The sequence below is a fragment of the Puma concolor genome, chromosome E3, assembly GCF_028749965.1.
Source record: "Puma concolor isolate L17-30 chromosome E3, mPumCon1.1.hap2, whole genome shotgun sequence".
Taxonomy (NCBI): Eukaryota; Metazoa; Chordata; class Mammalia; order Carnivora; family Felidae; genus Puma; species Puma concolor.
Genome location: NC_141682.1, coordinates 42,262,374 through 42,282,598, shown reverse-complemented (window position 1 = coordinate 42,282,598; position 20,225 = coordinate 42,262,374). Strand labels below are relative to the sequence as shown.

At 47.6% G+C, this 20,225-nt stretch overlaps 1 protein-coding gene across 3 annotated transcripts in view; it reads left to right on the top strand.

The window, feature by feature from the left end:
- Positions 1 to 20,225, top strand: part of RAB11FIP3 (RAB11 family interacting protein 3) — an 83,244-nt gene that overhangs the window by 30,377 nt on the left and 32,642 nt on the right. For all 3 annotated transcript variants that reach the window (XM_086691743.1, XM_086691746.1, XM_086691744.1), the window contains exon 2: positions 12,961 to 13,054. In XM_086691743.1, the coding sequence (XP_086547869.1) occupies positions 12,961 to 13,054 (94 nt within the window). The remainder of the gene's footprint in view (positions 1 to 12,960; positions 13,055 to 20,225) is intronic.

Below are 20,225 nucleotides of genomic sequence, written 5' to 3'. Positions count from 1 at the left end.
GGTGGCAGGCACTGTGGCACCTGCAGGAGTGAGTGGAAGCGGGGCACTGACCCCTCCGGCACCAGGGAGCTGGATTTCCCACCTGCAGCTCTGTGCATGGGCACCTGTCTTGTGGAGGGAAGAGTGCAAGGTGTTGCAGGCAAGAAGGGTCCCAGGTGCATGCTGTACACCCCGTCTCAGGAGCTACAGCCGTTTCTCTGAGAGGAGGGGGCACCGAGACAGAAGGATGCACAGGAGGCTCCTGGGGGCATCGTGGGAAACACCTAGGGGTTAGGTCATGGTGGGGAGGGTTTGAAGGGGTGTGCAGTCCTGTGGGGGGTTAGAGCAATAGGGATGCAGAAAGTAAAGGCAACAAAAAGCAAGAGAATTCTTAAGTATGGAAAAAGTGTACAAGAAAGGTGGCCGTGTAGTTTAAATGATCAACAGCAAAAAACATTTATGTAGTCAATGATGTAAACACGGCAGAAGACCTAGGCAAGCTTGGAAGCGGGGACACTGAATTCTCATATTTTTCCATAGGAGGCCAAAACACAGCATGTAAATTTTGAAAAGCCAAGAAATAGCACCAGAAGCATATTAATTAGATATGGAGGCAATGATCCCTCCCAAACTACCCAAAGTTAGACAGCAGATAGAAAGAAGGGCTTCAGGGAGCAGGGTGGGGGTGGGCGAGCGTGTTCCAGGCCTTACTGTGCTGTAACATTTTGCACCGTGTGCCGGTATTTGATAACTGAACTTTTTCTCGGGTCTCTGTTGGGCCATGAGTTGAGGGATGTCTGGGTTCTCTGTTGAGTGCAGCGAGGTGAGGGGGTCGGTTGGAGGCTGGAGCAGTGTTCTGTGATCTGAACTTGGGTAGCTTTCCAGAGAAGAGCCATGGAGGGGACCTTTTCCCAGCCCCTTGGAGGGGGCCTCAGGGCCAGGAGAGTCCTAGCAAGAGCTACTTCCTTCCATTTCTCTGGTCCCCCTGACACTTCTGACGACAGACCTGAAATGCAGATATGCCTTGCTCTTTCCTCTGATTAATGTGGTTATGTACAAGTCACATGTATGTGTTCTTTAGTTATTTTTATGAAGTCTGTGTTATTTCCTCAATATGTTTGCATAAAACTTGAATGTATGCACTTGACTGTTTTTGGAGTATTCTCATGTACATTTTGAGATTTTATTGTCTTTAAAATAACACGGAGATAACTCTGTGAATATACTAGAAAACACTGAGCTGTGCTCTGTAAATGTGTGAATTGTATGGTATGTTAACTGTGTCTCCATAAAGCTATTAACAGAAATAACACAGAGTCAGAACTGGCGCGCCCCTGAGCATTGGGAGTCTGCCCCAGACCTGGGCCTCCTGCCGGCCTCCCTGCCTCGCCTCCCCTCCCACACCAGGGAAAGCTTCAGAGTGGATGATGAACTTGTTAGGAGAGTTGCGATCTGCCAAAATCCCAGTGATGACAGATGTAAGGAGAAGGCAGCTTCTGGGTGCTTGAGACAGCCCACGCCCCTGACCCAAAGCATGTCAGGAGGAGTGAGCCAGTCATGGCTACAGCTGGGTGCAGGCAAGCTCCTGTTGATGAGGGGCACGGCTGGTGACCTTTTGGCACCTACTTCTGAAAGACAGGGATTCCTGAATGTGATACACGCCTCTTGGGGGACATATAGAATGACCTTTAACATGTAAGACCAACATGATGCCTTTATTGTAGAATTTTCTAAGCCTTCCCCCATGAAACTAGGGATGATTAATATGCCCATCATCACAGATCTAGGAAGGTGTTCTTTTACTTCAAGCAGAAAAACTGGGCTCCAGGGCTCCTGGCTGGGTGTGGAGATTACTTAACAGTAAAATCTTAAAAAAATAAATAAATAAAATCTTTTTTTTTTTTTTTTTCAACGTTTATTTATTTTTGGGACAGAGAGAGACAGAGCATGAACGGGGGAGGGGCAGAGAGAGAGGGAGACACAGAATCGGAAACAGGCTCCGGGCTCCGAGCCATCAGCCCAGAGCCTGACGCGGGGCTCGAACTCACAGACCGCGAGATCGTGACCTGGCTGAAGTCGGACGCTTAACCGACTGCGCCACCCAGGCGCCCCAATAAAATCTTTTAAAAAATAAAGAAAAAGAAAAACTGAGCTCCAAATGAGCACATTCAGTGTTGGAAAATTTATCGTATTCAAACTGTCTTAATTTCAAATTTAAGTTTAGAAGTAAACCTACGTTGCCTTTTAAGTTGCCCCAAATTAGACATTCGATTTACTGAAATGACTTCATTTTTCCCCAGCCGGACACAGTAATTCCAAAGTGATTTAGGTATTAGGGCGACAGCACGTCTTTATCTTATGTTCACACACCTGGCCGATTTTTTTAAAAAGTAAGTGTTCCTTCTCACCTGGAGAAATCTGTGAACAGGGTCTTCAAGTATAAATTGTCAAGCATGATCCCTGAAAAAGTTACTTGATATAATAGTTGGTGCAAAGCAGACCTACTAGGGTTAAAAAGTCCTCTGTGGTGCTCTGCATCCAAGATCTCAGAGCCCTGATGTGACACTGTCCTGTAGGCTTAGGGAGTGTAACATATGGGAAGCTCTCTCTCATTTTGTTGGTTCTCTAGACAAGGAGGAAGAGAAGGAAGCTGGAATCATCTGTTATTTATGCCTCGCTTTCAAAGGCTCTGTGAACAAAGTTGTGACATTTCTTCTTATTTATTTATTTATTTTTCTGGTCTAAGAACTCAAACCAGTGCCCACTCTGGTTGAGCACACAGCTTTTTCAGCTTTTATTGTATTAAGTGTGTCACTGTAATGATTTATCAAGCATCTTTACACTTCTGAGATTCCTTCAGTTATCTCCAGTAAAATGAACCAACCAGCAAAATCCCCCTACTCAAGTGCATATCTGTACTCTTCATGATTACCGATATCAAGAGTTTTAGCTTCTTCGGAGTTTAAGCTAGAATAAATGACTCATTGATTCCTGGTGCTTGTGGGATTTGAAACTTATTTTCAGGGGGATGTTACAGAAAGAATTTTTACTAGTGATTTGGCTGTGTGTGGCATACCTGAATCTATCAGTAGAAGTTGTTTTCTGTGCTGGAGGGGAACAGGGAACAGTGTTACTGTGTATGGGCACTGTCTGCTTGTGCCTGCTCTGTGCATCTGTCCACAACTCTTCTCATGGGTCTGTCTTTATTTTTTAAAAAGATATATACATTTATTAAAAATCTGAAGATAGTTAACAATTTATTGAAGTCAGAAAAATAAATACATAAAATTTAGAAAGGTGGAATTAGGTTTCACAGGATTTAGAAAGAATTCCTTATAAAATTTTTAATATTACATTCCTTGTCAAACTGGGACTTGGAGGGCTTTTGGTATTTCACCCCTGACTGCCTGCCTTGATGAGTCAGTCAGCAGAGGCACATGAAATTGTGGATAGACAGGAGATGCATATTCACTCTTATCCAAATGTAGCAGAAAGCACCATGTTTCCTACTAAATAGAATTTGTAGTTTCTTCCTCAGTTGTTTAGAGCAATAAGCCTTGAGAATGGGTCTGTCTTTAAATTTTTATTTATTTTTCAGAGAGAGACAGAGTGTGAGCAGGGGAGGGGCAGACAGAGAGGGAGACAGAATCCAAAGCAGGCTCCAGTCCCTGAGCTGTTGGCACAGAGCCCAATGTGGGGCTTGAACCCACGAACTGAGAGATCATGACCTGAGCCGAAGTCGTGTGCTCAACTTACTGAGCCACCCAGGTACCCCCTGAGGGGTCTGTGTTACTGCATCACGTGAATTCTTTTTTTTTTTTTCCAAGTTATTTTGAGAGTCGGAGGGAGGGGCAGAGGGAGAGGGAGAGAGAATCTTAAGTAGCTCAGCATGAAGCCCACTGTAGGACTTGAACTCCCAAACCGTGAGATCGTATGAATTCTTAACCCATCTCTGGTACTTAGATTTTCTAAGGGTCATTGTATCTGACATAATTACTGTGTGATCAGTAAGATTCCTGTAAGAAATACTGTTCAGTAAGGAAACCAACGTAGTGCTGAAAAGTTTGGATTATACTCCTACTGCCTCTCCCAGACATGGAAAATTCACTACTATTCTTTTCTTTTCTTTCGTTTAATGCTTAAGAGATGTGACTCCTAGGACCTGTACCTATCCTGTCGGCTCCCTTAGGTGTGGAGAGAGACTTCTGGCGAGGAATGCCGGGGTCCTCAGGAGCCCACGGTTGGGAGTGAACCTGAAGGTTGGGTGATGGCCTCTGGTGGGCTCTTTAGAATGGGAGGGATTCCTGGAAAAGTGGCAAGTGGGAATGTCCCGTCCACGGCTCTTTCCTGCTGCCTGCCTGAATTTAATAAAGGATTCTTCTTATCCCACATCAGAAGTTGTTTCCTTCCTTGGATGAAGTTTTTACTCTGCCAAAAAGCTGATTATTAATAAGTTGCAGGAGGGGAGTGGAGACTGCAAAGTAACAATAGATCTGGGATTATGATAATCAAAAGGTTTAGATTTATATAGCTGGGGCTTTTTTTTTGAACAATTTAAGTCAGTTAAAATGTCCTCTCAATTCAAACTTGTTCTGCAGGAAAGAACTTACCTGACGTGAAAATTTCCATCATTTTAATAATCTAATAGAAAATGGCAAATGCTTGGCAAATTTGAACTTCCACACCCAGTTTTTGCTTTTTTGTGCCTCTCCCTCCTCCTTTTTTGCTTTATTAAGGTATGTAATTCTGCACTTAAAAAAAAATCTTACTGTTACGGAAATTTTCAACATATACAAAAATAAAGACAATCGTGTAATAAACTTGTGTGTGCCCATTGCTCTGCAAAACTGTCAGTTCCCGAAAGTCTTGTCCCCCCGCCATCAGTGTTTTCAAGGAAATCCTAGACCTCATATCATACTAAATACTAAATACTAATATCTAATATCATACTAAATACTTTATCATGATACTAATATCATACTAAATATGATTATTTAGGTTAGGGTTAGGGTTAGGGTACCTCCAAAAAAATAAGGATTGTTTTTTAAAAATTTTTTTTCAACGTTTTTATTTATTTTTGGGACAGAGAGAGACAGAGCGTGAACGGGGGAGGGGCAGAGAGAGAGGGAGACACAGAATCGGAAACAGGCTCCAGGCTCTGAGCCATCAGCCCAGAGCCCGACGCGGGGCTCGAACTCACGGACCGCGAGATCGTGACCTGGCTGAAGTCGGACGCTTAACCGACTGCGCCACCCAGGCGCCCCAGGATTCTTTTTTTAAAAAATCACATACAAGTATCACATCTAAATAATTAAAATAATTCTTTGGGAGGTCTGGCTGGGTTTGGTTGGTAGAGCATGTGACTCCTGATGTTACAGTGTGAATTGAAGCCCCACGTTGCGGGTAGAGTTTACCTAAAAAATAAAAATAAAAAATAAAATAATTCCTTGGTGTTATCAGTTCTTTTGTCAGCACCACCCAAAGGTAAATAGATGCTACCATCTCGCTGTTTTGGGGTTTCTTTTTTAACAGAGCACCCTAGGGGCGCCTGGGTGGCGCAGTCGGTTAAGCATCCGACTTCAGCCAGGTCACGATCTCGCGGTCCGTGAGTTCGAGCCCCGCGTCGGCCTCTGGGCTGATGGCTCAGAGCCTGGAGCCGGTTTCCGATTCTGTGTCTCCCTCTCTCTCTGCCCCTCCCCCGTTCATGCTCTGTCTCTCTCTGTCCCAAAAATAAGTAAACGTTGAAAAAAAATTAAAAAAAAAAACAAAAACAGAGCACCCTACACACATGGTTGCAGCCTCATGCAGCGTTTTTCCCTCCTCACCTGTTTGTCTCCATTTCCCCCAGAAGAACCACAACCTTAAATGTCTACTGAGAATCCTAGCTCTGTCTACTTAAAATATGCCAGGCTTATTTCCACAGATGTCAGTAAAGAAGCAAAACATAAACATCTTTCCTGATGCCTATTTATAAACTTTGAAAATTATATGACATTTGGTATTTCTCATTTTATCAAAATGACTTAATTTTTGCTCATCCCTAAGTAAGGAAAGTTGGAAATGGCGTCTTGAGTGTTGGTGCTTGCTGTGACTCACACCTCCGGGTGCAGAGGCCAGTGGGGCTGTCTGTGGCAGAGAGCTCTGGGTGCCTGGGGCACTGGCTGTCCCCTGCAGGTGGGCGCCGGTGGGGGTGCCCCGGCTGGTGCATCTCAGGACAGCAAGAAGGGCTTCTTCAAAGCAGCAGGGAAAACCCAGAGTATATGTGCTTTATTGGAAGAAGTGCAGATGCCAGAAGGTGGGTGAGGTTCAGAAATGATGTGTAATCAGGCTTTTGGGAGTTGCTTCCCTCCCTAGCCCCTCCTGCCCACTCACACAGCTGACCTGAAGTTTATGAATAGCTAGAGGGAGCCCCAGGAACCTTGTACTTATTTTCATGGCTTCCCCCCCCCCCCCCCCCCCCCCCCCCGCCAAAAACCACAGTTTGTTCATGCATTGTATGTTGATGGACATTTAGGTTGTTACCATTCTTTTGACCATTGCAACTAAAGCTTCTCTGATCATTCATGTATGAAAGGGATTCCCAAATGGTTCTCCAAAGTGGTTGTGTAATTTTACATTCACAACAGTGCCTGAGAGTTCCAATTCCTCTGCATCCTCCCAAACCCTTGGGGTGCGTGGTTTGGCCAGTCTTTTTAACTTTAGCCCATCAAATAGATATGCACGTCACTGAAGTTTTAATTTGCCTTTCCCTAATGACTAACGATGTTGGTTTGAATCATCTTAAATGTATTGGAACTCGTTTTCTGTTTTCAGACTGTGGGCTCTAGAGGTATGTTACTCTGCACTCCTTTCGTCTGGAGTGTTCTAGAAGTGTGAGTTGGAGGTGACTTTCCATAAGAAGAGCTTTGTTGATTGAGAATATTACCAGCTAGGTATGGTAGTAACAAGAAGGTGCAGAAATGAGGGTCGTCTGTCCTGTCCTCGTGCAGTGCTTTCAGCGTGATTGCTGGGAGAGCTGCCTCTTCAGCTGGTGCTGACTGTGGTCAGCAAAGTTGCTCTGGCTTCTCCTCCCACGTTGTGTGTCCGCATCTGTAGTAGAAATAGTATGATTTGTTAGTTTCTCAGAGGAACCCTGTAGGGAGGGACCAGCGGTATCTGTCTGAAGCTGCTTGCAGGGTGGTTTTCTCTCCCCTGGTGTTTCTGTAACTTACTGAATCCATATCCTGCAGAGGGTACGGGCTGGCTTTGACCACTCAAGTGCATGTCCCTTGGCTTGTTTTTTGGCCCTGCTGGATTGTGCAAGAAAGGGCATGTTCTTATTTTTCACAGTCACCTTATTTTTTCTGAAAGCTTCTGAATGGAGTACTTTGGGCTTAGAGAATTAGAATCATCCCCAAATCATCAGCCACATGGAAATTGATTTATTCTCCAAACTATAAAGAAAGCATAGTTAAAGTGGGCTTCAAAAATGTATACTTTGGGGCACCTGGGTGGCTCAGTCGGTTAAGTGTCTGTCTTTGGCTCAGGTCATGATCTCACAGTTCGTGGGTTCAAGCCCCGCATCGGGCTCTGTTCTGACAGTTGAGAGCCTGGAGCCTGTTTCGGATTCTGTGTTTCCCTCTCTCTCTGCCCCTCCCCCACTGGCGCTTTGTCTCCTTCTGTCTCAAAAATAAATAAACATTGAAAAAAAATGTATACTTTGATTCCTCTTTGCTCATACTGACATGGTAACATGTCAAAAATTCTACTCCTTGTTAATGATTTGTTTAAAAGGCATTGGGTTAATGTTTCAGAATGAGCAGCTTGGTACTTTGTGTTCAATTCGTTAGTTGCTTTGTTGTTGAAATTCTTGGAATCTTTTTTTTTTTTAAAGTAAGCTCCATGTCCAATGTGAGGCTTGAACTCTTGAACTCACGACTCTGAGATCAAGAGTCACATGCTCTACTGACTGAGCCAGCCAGGTGCCCCCAAATTTTTAGGAATCTTAAGGACAGATTTGTCAGTATGGATTCCAGGTTAGATCCCCGTTCATGTATCCAGCAAGATTCTCACTAGACATCATGTGCTTTAGGAATGAAGTTTTTTGTGTGATAAGGAAGGAGGCCTTTTATAAATAATTCCCATTCAGCTGTTTGAAGAAGTCAGTGGATGCATGGACTTCCAAGACCTGTATCTCAGTGGCCCAAAGGCCCTGCCCTGGAGGGTCGGTGGCCCTCGCCTTCTCCAGGTAGCAGAGGGAGAAGGCAGGACTCAGTGTGTGGCTTGAGGGCCCCACACCCTCAGGATCAGTCAGCTTGAGCCAGGCCTATTCCACTCTGACTTTATGTTACCTGAATAGTGGTGAGGGGGCTGAACATGGTGGCCTCCAGCCTGCCCCGTGCCGAGGAGGCCCTGGGGACGTTTGTGGATGTCGTGGATTAGTGGGTTTGCCCTCAGCCGTGGTTCGTGCCTGCCTAAGTCTTAGCCCTGGTTTTCCACCTTTGTATAAATTGTTTGACTGTTTATTTTTGAGAGAGAGAGTGGTGCATGTGAGCGGGGTTAGGGGTGGGGGAGGGGGATAAAGAATCTGAGCAGGCTCCACACTGTCGGCCCAAAGCCCGATGTGGAGCTGGAACCCACAAACTGTGAGATCATGACCCGAGTCGAAGTCAGGACTCAGACACTTAACTGACTAGCCACCCAGGCACCTCTAAACATGATTTTAAAAAGCAATTTATTTGAATCAAGATCCAGAAAGCCCCTCCAGGTCACAGAGTGCTGTGTGTTCTGAGTCCCTTAGTGAGGGCTTCCTGTCTGTCCTTTATGCTTTGGAAGCAGAAGGTCACTCATCTGTGTCTGTTGGGGCCTCACGGACTGGATTTGTCAGTTGCATCCGTGCAATGTTGTTGAAACGTGTTGCTTTGATCATTGTGTTTTCCTGCAAATTGGTAGTTGGGTTCAGGCTTCATTTAGGTGGTGCTGCAGGGTTCGGTCAGGAGGCGTGTGGTGTCTGGCCATCTGTCTTTCTGTGGCCTCAGGAAGCACTGAGGGTCATTGACTGTGCATTACTTCACTGAGGATTGCAGGCGTGACGTTTGGTCTCTTTCCTTCCCCCATTTACTAGCTGGATGCTCTGTAACTACTTGATTCTTTCCCTTTATTTATTTGTTTTCACAGTAATAACCTGGTTCACTTGTGTCCTTCATTGATGACCAGTTGGTTTTGTTTGTTTGTTTGTTTTGTTTTACCATAATTATGCCTGCACAGTTTGAGGTATGTTTGTGTTTCATTCCACTGAGCCAGCACGCTCACCCATGCCCGTGTTGTCTCGTTTTGGGCTGTGAAAGCGTCTTCAGGCTGGCCTCTGAGTTACTGGATGTGACCCAGTGAGTCTCTGATAGCTTCTTTGCTCTCAGGTATGACTGGGTTCTAGGCTCCGCTTGCACACTTCCTGACACGTCTCTGTGGGTCCTGGTTCCTTTGAATGGGAAGTGGGGTTTGAATATAACAGTCTGGATTCTAGGGCAGCTTACTTTTAATTGGACAGAATTGGAAAGTCTTCACTTTGTTTTCGTACATCGTGAGTGATACTTCACAGTGGTAGTTCAGATTCAAATTCATTATTATGAGGTGTTTGCTTAATACTTTCACTCTGACATCTTTTGCTTCTTTGTCAGTCACGTGAGGGTGCCTGTTCTGAACCACGCTTGAAATGAGAGAATTGTCATATTCCTTATTACTGGGTATTGCTGCTGAAAAGTTTAATGATAATCAAATTTTCTTTTATAGTCACTTGAATTTTACATAGCTTTTTAGAGGATTTTCTGTCCTTTAAAGTCCAAGAAACTCACCAGAGTGAGTGAGATTGGATACTCAATACCCAATGTACTCTTTCAATATGTAGTTAAAATTACTTTTTTATTTTAAAGAAGTTTTCTTAAATATAGTTTTAATATTCTGTCCCTTTGATTTTTCTTTTCTGGGGCTTCTTTTATTCATATTGTGAGAAATAAGCCCTCCACCCCAATTAAAGGGGGACAAGGAGACTCGGAGCACAGTGAAGTGAGGCTTTAGTTGACGTTCTTGCAAGAGCAGGTGTCTGACAGACAGGGACACTCAGTGGTTATAGCAGACAACTTATCTCCTAGCACATAAGTCCCTCCCCTGGTTCCTTATTGGCTGAGTGCTACAGAGGTTATGGCCTTACCCGGATGTCGCCTGTGCCCACGGAAGGCCAAAAAGTAGTCTGAATGGAACAAGTGTACATTCCTTGAGGTGACGCAGAGACATCAGTTTGGTGGCACATGCTCATTGCAAAGCCCGCGAAATGGAGAGGGGACGAAGAACCAGGAAGTCAGGTGTGTAAGGGTTTGGGACTTCACTGTCGGGGGCTTGGGGGGGGGGGGTTCATACATATTTCCAGTAGGTTGTAAACCTATTGTTAACTAAACAGCACAGCTTTTATTTGGTATTTCTGAAAATGAATCATCTCACTTCTCACAATATAGTAAATTGTCTTTGTCTTCAATATTTGTCACTTTCTCTTGAATCCTTTTTATCTTTTTATCCATTTTTTTTTTCCAACGTTTATTTATTTTTGGGATAGAGAGAGACAGAGCATGAACGGGGGAGGGGCAGAGAGAGAGGGAGACACAGAATTGGAAACAGGCTCCAGGCTCTGAGCCATCAGCCCAGAGCCCGACGCGGGGCTCGAACTCACGGACCGCGAGATCGTGACCTGGCTGAAGTCGGCCGCTTAACCGACTGCGCCACCCAGGCGCCCCTTTATCCATTTATTTTTAAAAGCTTTGTCAATGTGTAATATTTTTGAAATTTTTTTACATTCATTTATTTTTTAAACAGAGTGAGACAAAACATGAGCGGGGGAGGGGCAGAGAGCGAAGGAGACACAGAATCCGAAGCAGCCTCCAGGCTCTGAGCAAGAGGTCAGCACAAAGCCTGTTGCGGGGCTCGAACCCACGAACTGTGAGATCATGACCTGAGCCGAAGTCGGACGCTCAGCCGACTGAGCCGCATAGGTGCCCCTGTCGATGTATAGTTTACATGCCATAAAATTCACCCATTGTAAGTATATGATTGAGTGAATTTTAGTAAGCGTATAGGATCGTGCAGCTCCCACAACCTACTTCAGTGTTTCCACACCCCAAAAGGTCCCTCATGCTGCCTGCAGCCCGTCTCCGCCACCCCACACGGTTCCAGGCAACCGCTGATGTGCTTTTTATGTCAGTAGAGTCGTCTTTTCCGAAAGCATTCTATAAATGAAAGAATATAATTTGTGGTCTTTTGTGTCTGGTTTTTAATTTGGCGGAATGGTTTTGAGATTCCATCCATGTTGTATGTGTCACTATTTCATTTCTTTTTAGGGCCAGATAGTGGCCCATGATATGGCTAGACCCTTGTTTACCCATTCCTCCCGTAACGTGATGGACAGTGGGTTCCTTCTCCTCTTACCTGGCGGGAGTGATGCTGCTTGCTGCGAACATGTGCATGCACACCTTTGTATGTGTGGTGGGACATCCCTGAGAGCGGAGTTGCTGTGTTGTGTGGTGTAGTTGTGTTTGACTTTTCAGCTGCTAAATGGTGTTCCCCACTGACCAGACCGTCTTACCTTCCTCCTGGCATTGTGTGAGGTTCCAGGTCCCCACACCCTCCCCAGCACCTGTTGTCGTTGGTTTTTTTGGATACAGTCATTCTGGTGAGTGATGTCTCGGTTTTAATCTGCATTTCCCTGAGGACTCACAATCTTGAGCATCTTTTCATGTGCTTATCAGCCATTTGTCTATCTTATTTATTTATTTTTATTTTATTTTTTAATGTTTATTTTTGAGAGAAAAACAGAGCATAAACAGGGGAGGGGCAGAGAGAGATGGAGACACAGAATCCGAAGCAGGCTGCAGGCTCTGAGCTGTCAGCACAAAGCCCGATGCGGGCTCAAACCCACCCCACCTGCTTGTGAGATCACGACCCGAGCTGCAAGTTGGATGCTTAACTGACTGAGCCACCCAGGCGCCCCAGCCATTTGTCTATCTTGTTTGGTAGAATGTTTGTTTAAATGTTTTGCCCATTAAAAAAAAAAAAATTGTGGTATTGTTGAATTGTAAGTTTTCTTTATACATTCTGGATACAAGTCCTTTATCCAGATATATGATTTGCAAATATCTTCTAGTCTAGGTCTGGTCTTTTAGTTTTACTAATGGTGTCTTTTGAAGCGCAGAAGTTTTAAATTTTGATGAAACACAGTTTATACTTGAAAGTATAAATATATCTTTTTTCTGAAGAGTTTCATTCTCTAACATCCATGTGTGAATCATCTTACTTAAGATTTTTGATATCCAGCATCTTCTTGCCTAAGTTATTTTTACTAAGGACTCTGCACAGTTGGAAAGGCATGTCAGAATGGATAGGTGGGACTGTGCTGTAGTAATAATCTAGATACTGGCTAGAATATCTAAAACTTCGACACTTCCAATCTTCACAATTAGGAAGCATGACTAATTTCTTTTTCAAAGTTTATTTTTATTTGGAGTGGGGGGAGAGCAGGTGAGCGCAAGTGGGGGAGGGGCAGGGGGAAGGTGGGTGGATATGAATGAATGAATCCCAAGCAGGCTGTCAGCGCAGAGCCCAATGCAGGGCTGGATCCCACAAACTGTGAGATCATGACCTGAGTCAAGAGTCAGACGCTTAACCGATTGAGCCCCCCAGGTGCCCAAGAAGCATGACTATTGACCTTTGAGAGCATAGCCTTCACTTCCACGATTCATGGTCCCAGGTGCCTTTGGCAGCTTTCTGCTGGGAGGCCACTTGTGTTTGGCTGGAGCTGTGGGTGGCCTTCGGATCAGAGGAATAAATGGCTCTTATTTTCAGTACCGCACCTTGCAAGAAGGCTGCTCCTCTGAATGTGGTGAAGGGGTCCGACACCTGGTGTACTCTCCCTCTGATTTTGTACGGCTTGGGTAACATACTCTCACTTGACAATTGCAGGTGAAGGACTTAACGAAATACTTGGACCCCGGCGGGCTTGGCGTGATCAGTTTTGAGGACTTCTACCGAGGGATCACCGCAATCAGGAATGGAGGTCAGTCTACCCCACCTTGTGCTTCCTTCTCGCATTCTCTCTTCCAGCCCTTGCCCTGCTGTGCCCTCAGCCAACCTTAGGAATACCCCTCACTCCTCAGGCTCCTTTGGCTGGGCTTAACATCTTCCCTTCTCCTCAAAGCCCCTAAAATACTCCGGTTTCAGGGTGCTCTCTCACTGTTCTTTGCTCCTCACACATCCTATCTTAGAGAACTGTCTAACTCGGTCTCTTATCCATAATGTTAGAAAGCTACTGCCCCTTTCCCCAGACATACCAGAATATCGAAAGGCTTACATGTGAGCACCCACGTGCATCCTTGCCGTTGGTGCCCTACAGGCCGCATGTTGCTGTATTTACATTGTTGTGTATCAGTCCCTCCTCTGTCTGGCCGACAAGCCATCCTGTTTTTAATGGGATGCGTTTCAAATCACATACTCCCGTACGTACACTCACCCTAACAAGTTGCATACTCCTGTACATTTCACCCTAAACACTTCAGCATGTGTGCCAGTCATTACCTACAGTTCAATATTTGTTTGCAGTCTTACCTTGAGTAAAAATTTACAGTGAAATGCACAAATCTTAAGTAAATCTTAAGCCAGTCTGAATTTTGACAAATTCTTATGTCTAATAATGCAAATCTCTACCAAGTGTTACCATCCCTGCAGACCTCTTCCTCATGGCCTCCACGTGGCCTCTCTGCCCTCTCAGCACCGTCTTGGCTGATTTTCATCACCCTAGGTCAGTTTTGCCTCGTAGGGGCTTTGTTGACACAAAGGAAATGATCAGTATGTGCTCTGCGTCTGGTGTCTCCCTGCGTGTGACGTTTTTGAGACGCACGTATGTTGCACGGTTGGGGTCTGTGTTTCGATGGCAGAGCAGTTCCATTGTATTCTTGTACCATGTGTCGTTTCTCTCTGCCTAGGGGTGGACACTTGTTTTGGGGCTAGTATGTTTCCAGTTTGGGGCTGTTATGAGTAAAGGTCCTAGTGACATTTGTGTATAATTCTTTGTGTGGGCACATGTTTTCATGCCTTTGGGGCCTGTACACAGGAGTGGGATGGCTGGCCTTCTGGGTGTGAGCTTAGGATCTCACGTGCACTCAAGTTGCCCGTATGCTGTCCCTTCATGTCGAATTCTGGAGCTCTGGAGAGCCCTCTTTTTTTTCATGCCCCAGCTTCAGCCAGGTGTGTGGGGGTGATGGTGGCCGAAAGGCACTGGTTGCAAGCAGGCCCTTCCCTTCTTCCTGCACTTGTCAGAGAAGGAAGAGGGAGAACAGGGGCAGGACCTGCAGTGGCTGGGTCAGGGGAGGCCCTTGGACTCCAAGTCTTATCAGCAGTTGTTGGCAGAGTCACCTATCTTGTCTGTCCTCTGTCTGTCTACTGTATTGCCCAACGGTGTCCTATAGAAACTGGGTTTCCTGTGATGCTGAGCCCAGGTGGTTCTGAGATGTGCTCTGTGTCTCGGGACCTGTGTGAATACTACCATAGTCTGGGGGCCCTGTGGTCCTTTGGGTCCAGAGCACATATCGAGAGAGGGAATGGTCCGTATGGTGGCAGGGGGCCATGCCATAGAACCATACAGCCTGGCTCTAGGTAGGAGCCCTCCGTGAGGAGGGCCGGAGAGGAGCCAGGTAAGGGTGGCTGGAGTGAGGTCTGGTCCAGGTGGCGGAGCTGTCCTGAGGCCTGTGATGAGGTTGGCTGAGCCCACTGATGGAAAGTCTGCAGGCCCTGGGGCCGTGGTGAGGATGCCACCATCTCCTGGGCAGATGGGGCCTGGGGAGAGACATGTAGAGCAAGTGTGAGGCAGGAGACCCTCTGGGAGGTGGTACTAGCAGGGGATGGATGACGTGGGTAACGCCATGCGGGCAGAGGGAGGAAGAAGAGAGCCCTCAGATGAACTTGGAGTGTTTAGGCTTAGCACCACATGCCTATGTCTCTCCCCTTGTAACCAGTATGTTGTAATCCTTAGGTGATTTTCTGAGGCTAGACATGTAGTTAAAACAGGAAGTTGTTTAAGCCTTCACCCTTTTGCACAAAAAGTTTGATGGTGGTTTCATGCACATTTTGGCCTCTGCTCCACCTCCAGTGCCTTTGAAGGCTTCCTGAATGGAGCACATTCACTTGCCCCCAGCCATGCTCCTCAGGACCTCCCTGGGCCAGTGCACCTGTGCCCAGGACCCTTGGAATGGCTTTGTGCTCCAACAACTTTCGGTAACCTTTGGGGGAAATCCAAGTATATGCTTTTTCCTCTGTGTTTTAAAATCCAGTATGATTTCCCTGACTCATCAATTATTTAAAAGTTATTTTAATTTCTAAGTGTATTTTTTTTAATGTTTATTTTTGAGAGAGAGAGACAGACAGAACATGAGTGGGAGAAGGGCAAAGAGAGAGAGGGAGACAACAGAATTCGAAGTAGGCTCCAGGCTCCGAGCTGTCAGTACAGAGTTCGATGTGGGGCTTGAACTTGTGAGCCATGAGATCATGACCTGAGCTGAAGTCGGATGCTCAGATGCTCAACTGAATGAGCCACCCAGGCATCCTGGTTTCAAAAGGTATTTTAAAATCTCACAGCCTGGAGCCTGCTTCGAATTCTGTGTCTCTGCCTCTCTCTGCCCCTCCCCTGCTCATGCTCTCTCTTTCCCTCAAAAATAAGTAAACGCTAAACAAACAAATAAAAATCTGGTCATTAGGGGCATTCAGGTGGCTTACGTTGGTTAAGCATCAGACTTTGTGGTTCAGGTCGTGATGTCAGATTCATGAGTTCTGGCCCCGTGTTGGGCTTTGCGCTGTCAGCCCCGAGCCTACTTTGTATTCTCTGTCTCCCTGTCTCTGTCTCTGCCCCTCCGCTGCTCGTGTTCTCTCTCTCAAAAATAAATAAATAAACATTAAAAAAAGAAGAAAACTTGAAAAAAATCTTGTCATTAGTTTTAAACCTAATTGTGTGTGATAGAGAATGGGATCTCTGTGTTCACTTTTTTTTACGTTTATTTATTTTTGAGAGAGAGAGAGAGGGAGGGAGTTGGGGGAGGGGCAGAGAGAGAGGGAGACACAGAATCCCAAGCAGGCTCCGGGCTCTGAGCTGCCAGCACAGAGCCCGACGCGGGGCTCGAACCCACAAACCACAGGATCATGACCTGAGCCAAAGTCGGGTGCTTAACCGACTGAGCCATCCAGGCGTGCTTCTCTCTTCACTCTGTTCCTTGTTGAGTTTATCTCGTGGTGTGCCACACAGCCGGGTCTCACACGTGTTGTGTGTGTGCTTGGTGGAATACTTACCCTCTGACCAGAGTACACGGGCTCATGCGTGTACAGTTGAGACTTCCTGTGTTTGTCTGTTTGATCTCGGTGTCACAGGGAGGAGACGCACGTCTCACAAACGTGGTGGCATCATTAGTTTTAGATGGCTTTATTTCACCCTCGTGCTGGTTTGATGGTGATGGAGTCTGAGGAGCTCAGAACCGGTAGGTCAGTGGAGAAGGCTTCACTGCTTTGCCTGATGGTTTGGGGGTAAGAAGGCGACAGATGTACAGAGGCCAAGCCTAAGTCCCCAGAAAGCAGTTAACATTGCCGGGAAAACCAAGAAGCCTAAAAAGATGGAAAACGTGCTTCTAGAATACTGCGTGGCTGGGCAATGAATGCCGTTTTACACAGTCATAGTAATTAAACAGATTAACCGTTTATGTAACCAATGACTGGGACTTAACCATTTTGGAAGGTTAGGAGAGGGAAGGTGGAGAAGCTAATGCTAAAATCCTCAAGTACTATGCAGGATGTTGGAAGAAAATTCTAGAATCCAGGAATTCACAGGAACTACTTAGAAACACTGTGTAGAGGGACAAGGATGACAGGCTAAGGGTGTGAGGACTGCCTTGTGCTGCCTCAGCCTGTCAGCGCCGTTCCGTTCTCCGGCCCCAGGAGTGATGACGTGTGCCCCCTAGGTTTGTCGTGACCACTGTCCGTCACAGACAGGAACCCATCTCCCTGGGTGACCGCAGATGCACAGCGTGCTGGTCACGCCTGTCAGGTGGGAAGCTTGATGTGTGGGCTTACTGATGGCACAGCCACAGCAGCATCCATGGGCTTCCTTGGGTCTAGGGGATTGAGCAACACAGATTCCTCTGAAGAGTCAGGGCTGGGAACAGCAGTGGCAGCTGGTCCCGTGGGTCTGGGCAGGAAAGAACCCAGTGTGGCAGCCAGCCAGGTGGCCGGTGCTGTCCGTGTGGCTCTGAGGCCCTCTCTCAGCCACAGTCCAGGATTCTGTGGGCATGGTGGCTGGTCTGCTCTAATAGGCACAGTTCATGCAAAATGGAGCTTGGCTGGAGGAGTTCCTGGAGGGTCATGACCTGGGAGTCAGCAAGCGCTCCTGGAAAACTTGTGACCCGCTGACGCCTGGCAGGGGAGAAGAGCCATCCCTGCACAGGCTGATTCTTTATCTGCAGAGAAGGAGGGGCTGCTGGCTATTGCCCCGTGGGGCCGTCTCGTGGGTTGCATGTGTCTTGAAGTTGAGTGACTCAAGGAGCACATGGGTATCAGTGTGGTGTGAGAAGTGGCCTGTGTCCTTGAGTCCTGACCTCACCCTGACTCATTGAGACAGGGCCTCTGCCTGCACCTGCCACCCCTCCTCCCTCCTGCTTGCCTTTGTGTGGGCTGTCCCCCTGTGTCTGTCACAGGAGCTGGCAGAGGGGAGCCTGAGGTGAGGCCCTGGGAGGGTCCTGGGCTGTGCCTGAGAGGAGCTGGCTGGAGTTGCTCTAGCCCGCTCTCCCCTGGGGCCCCCTCTCTTGGCTCCCCTGACCAGGGATACCTGGTCCCTCCCCACCCTCATGGGACCTGGCCAGCTGTGTTCTGTGTGTCCAGTGCTGCAGCTGCACTGCCTTTTGAACCTAGGAGCAGTGCCTCGCTGCTCTGAGCTTCTAAGTCAGGATACCACAGCGAAGTCCTGCCTCAGGCCGGCCCACGCACCACACAGAGCACCCACAGGAATTGTTTGAGTCTCAGTATTTTCTCATTCTTGCTGGTAATAGTTCCACTTTGGTTTAATTAAAAACAAAAACCTCCCAGTCAGTCCCAGAGTTAGCATGCATGCTCCAGGAAATATAGTGCTGTGTGTTTTCCTTTGGCGAGAACATTCTGGAATAGAAGCGTCCCCAGAGGGCGAGGCTTGGTCTCAATGCGATGCCACATTGCAGGTGATGTCCCCCTGCCTGGAATTTAGCCTGCACAGAGCAGACCCCTGCTCCCGAAGTGAGGTGGTGGGCCGTGGGGGCGCATTCTGCTGCCAGGGTGCATGGCAGAGGGGCTCTGGCCAGAGGCTGGGCTGAGGGGAATTGTGGCGACGAGAGCTTGAAGCGGGCGGCGTGAGGGCCACAGCCAAGGGAGGCACGGCTGAGGCCCGTGAGGAGTGCGGGTACAGATATCATCGAGCCGGACTGATCTAGGCTCCAGGGACACAGCCCACGTGGAAGAACAGTGTCCCCTGCCCCTGGGAGCTGGCTTTCCAGCAGAGGACAGCCCGCAGACAGCGAGGCACAGCAGCTACAGGAGGAGGGTGAAGCAGGGGTGGGGGTGCCTGAGTACGGCGCGTTGGCGTGTTTGGGGGCTGCAGGGAGGCCACCGTGGCCAGGTTGGGCAGGCGGGGTCAAAAGGTGGAGGTGAAGGCACTGGGGACACGGCCAGGCTGTGGGCGACGAGGGAGGACTTGGACTTCCCCACAGGGTGGGTGGGTGAGTGACTGGCCCCTGGGCTCAGTGCCAGCTCACGGGGACCACATCCTAGAGTGGGCGTGAGGCGCTGGGCCTCCAGGTGTCCACAGCCCATGTGGGCTCAGGGGAGGCCGTGTTGGTGGGGATGCCCCACCTGCATCGGACGTACTGCCAGGTGGTATCAGGGACTCAGGCTTTGTTTTTCTTTTCTCTGTAGTTTGACTTCATCTTTTAAGTTTCATTAGGAAAGAAGACTGAAAATAAAATCATAATGAAAGCAAGTCAAAGCTGATTTTGAAGTTGTGACGTGATAGCATTTGGGAGGGTGCAGCATGTGATCACAGACCCACATTCCATGGAGCTGTCTCCGGTGCTCCTCCAGCGTGCGGGTGGCCTGACTTGGCCGGCGGGCCTCTTCTGCACCCAGGGGCGACACAGCAAGGGACACGGTGTGTTGACCCAGTTTGCAGTGAAGCACAGGGAGATTTTCACTGTCATACCACAGACCTGCCTTATTTCAGGAATAGAATGAGTCGGGGCGGGGGGGTGGGGCGCTGCAGATTGCTACAAATAGGCCATTACACTGGCTACGCCCTCCCCCAAGCTCTGGAAGAGTAGGATGAATGCACATTAAAAATGTCCACTTAACTGAAAATTGTTTGAATTCACATGGAGAAAACTTACAGAACAATCATACTTAGTTCCCATGAGGAATATGGCAGCACTAGCTTTGTCCCCACGCCCCCTCTCCACAGTGTGGGGCAAGACCATTTGTCCACCTCTGGAGGCTGAGCACAATCCACCACATCTAGAACCATCGGTTGTGTTTTGAGAGCTTTGAATTTTGGGTTTCAGGCTTCGGAGGGCAGGGAAGACTTAACATCTGAGAGGGGACATAGGCCAAAGACAGCGTAGCTTTTTACAAAGACACGTGCACGGGGGTGATTGGGGCCCTCCACCCCCTGCCCCAGAAACCCCAAACTTGTGTCCACAGCTACCTTCACCGCGTCACCTGCACCAGAGACCCCACCTCCCAGTACAGGGGCCCCGGCGTGTGGGCTCCCTTGCGCCTCCTTGCCTGCTGCCATCCGCCCCGCTGGGATACTTAACCACACTGCTGGGGAAAATGGTGCGAAACAACAGCAACAAAAGTGCCCGTGATTCTTAAAGGCCACATAGGAGTTTTTTTTTGGCATAAGGGCTTTGATCAGTACTGCAAAGTAGCTTTGAGTTGACAAAGGCATCTCATAATTGCGTGATACATAAATATTTCAATTTACACTGTTGTTAAGGGAAAGCATTATTCTGTTTAAATTGAGAGTCCTTTATTAAAAAAAATTAATGTTTATTTTTGAGACAGAGACAGAGAGAGAGAGAGAGAGAGAGGGAGGGAGACAGAGCGTGAGCAGGGGATGGGCCGAGAGAGAGGACGACATAGAATCCTAAGCAGGCTCCAGGCTCTGAGCTGTC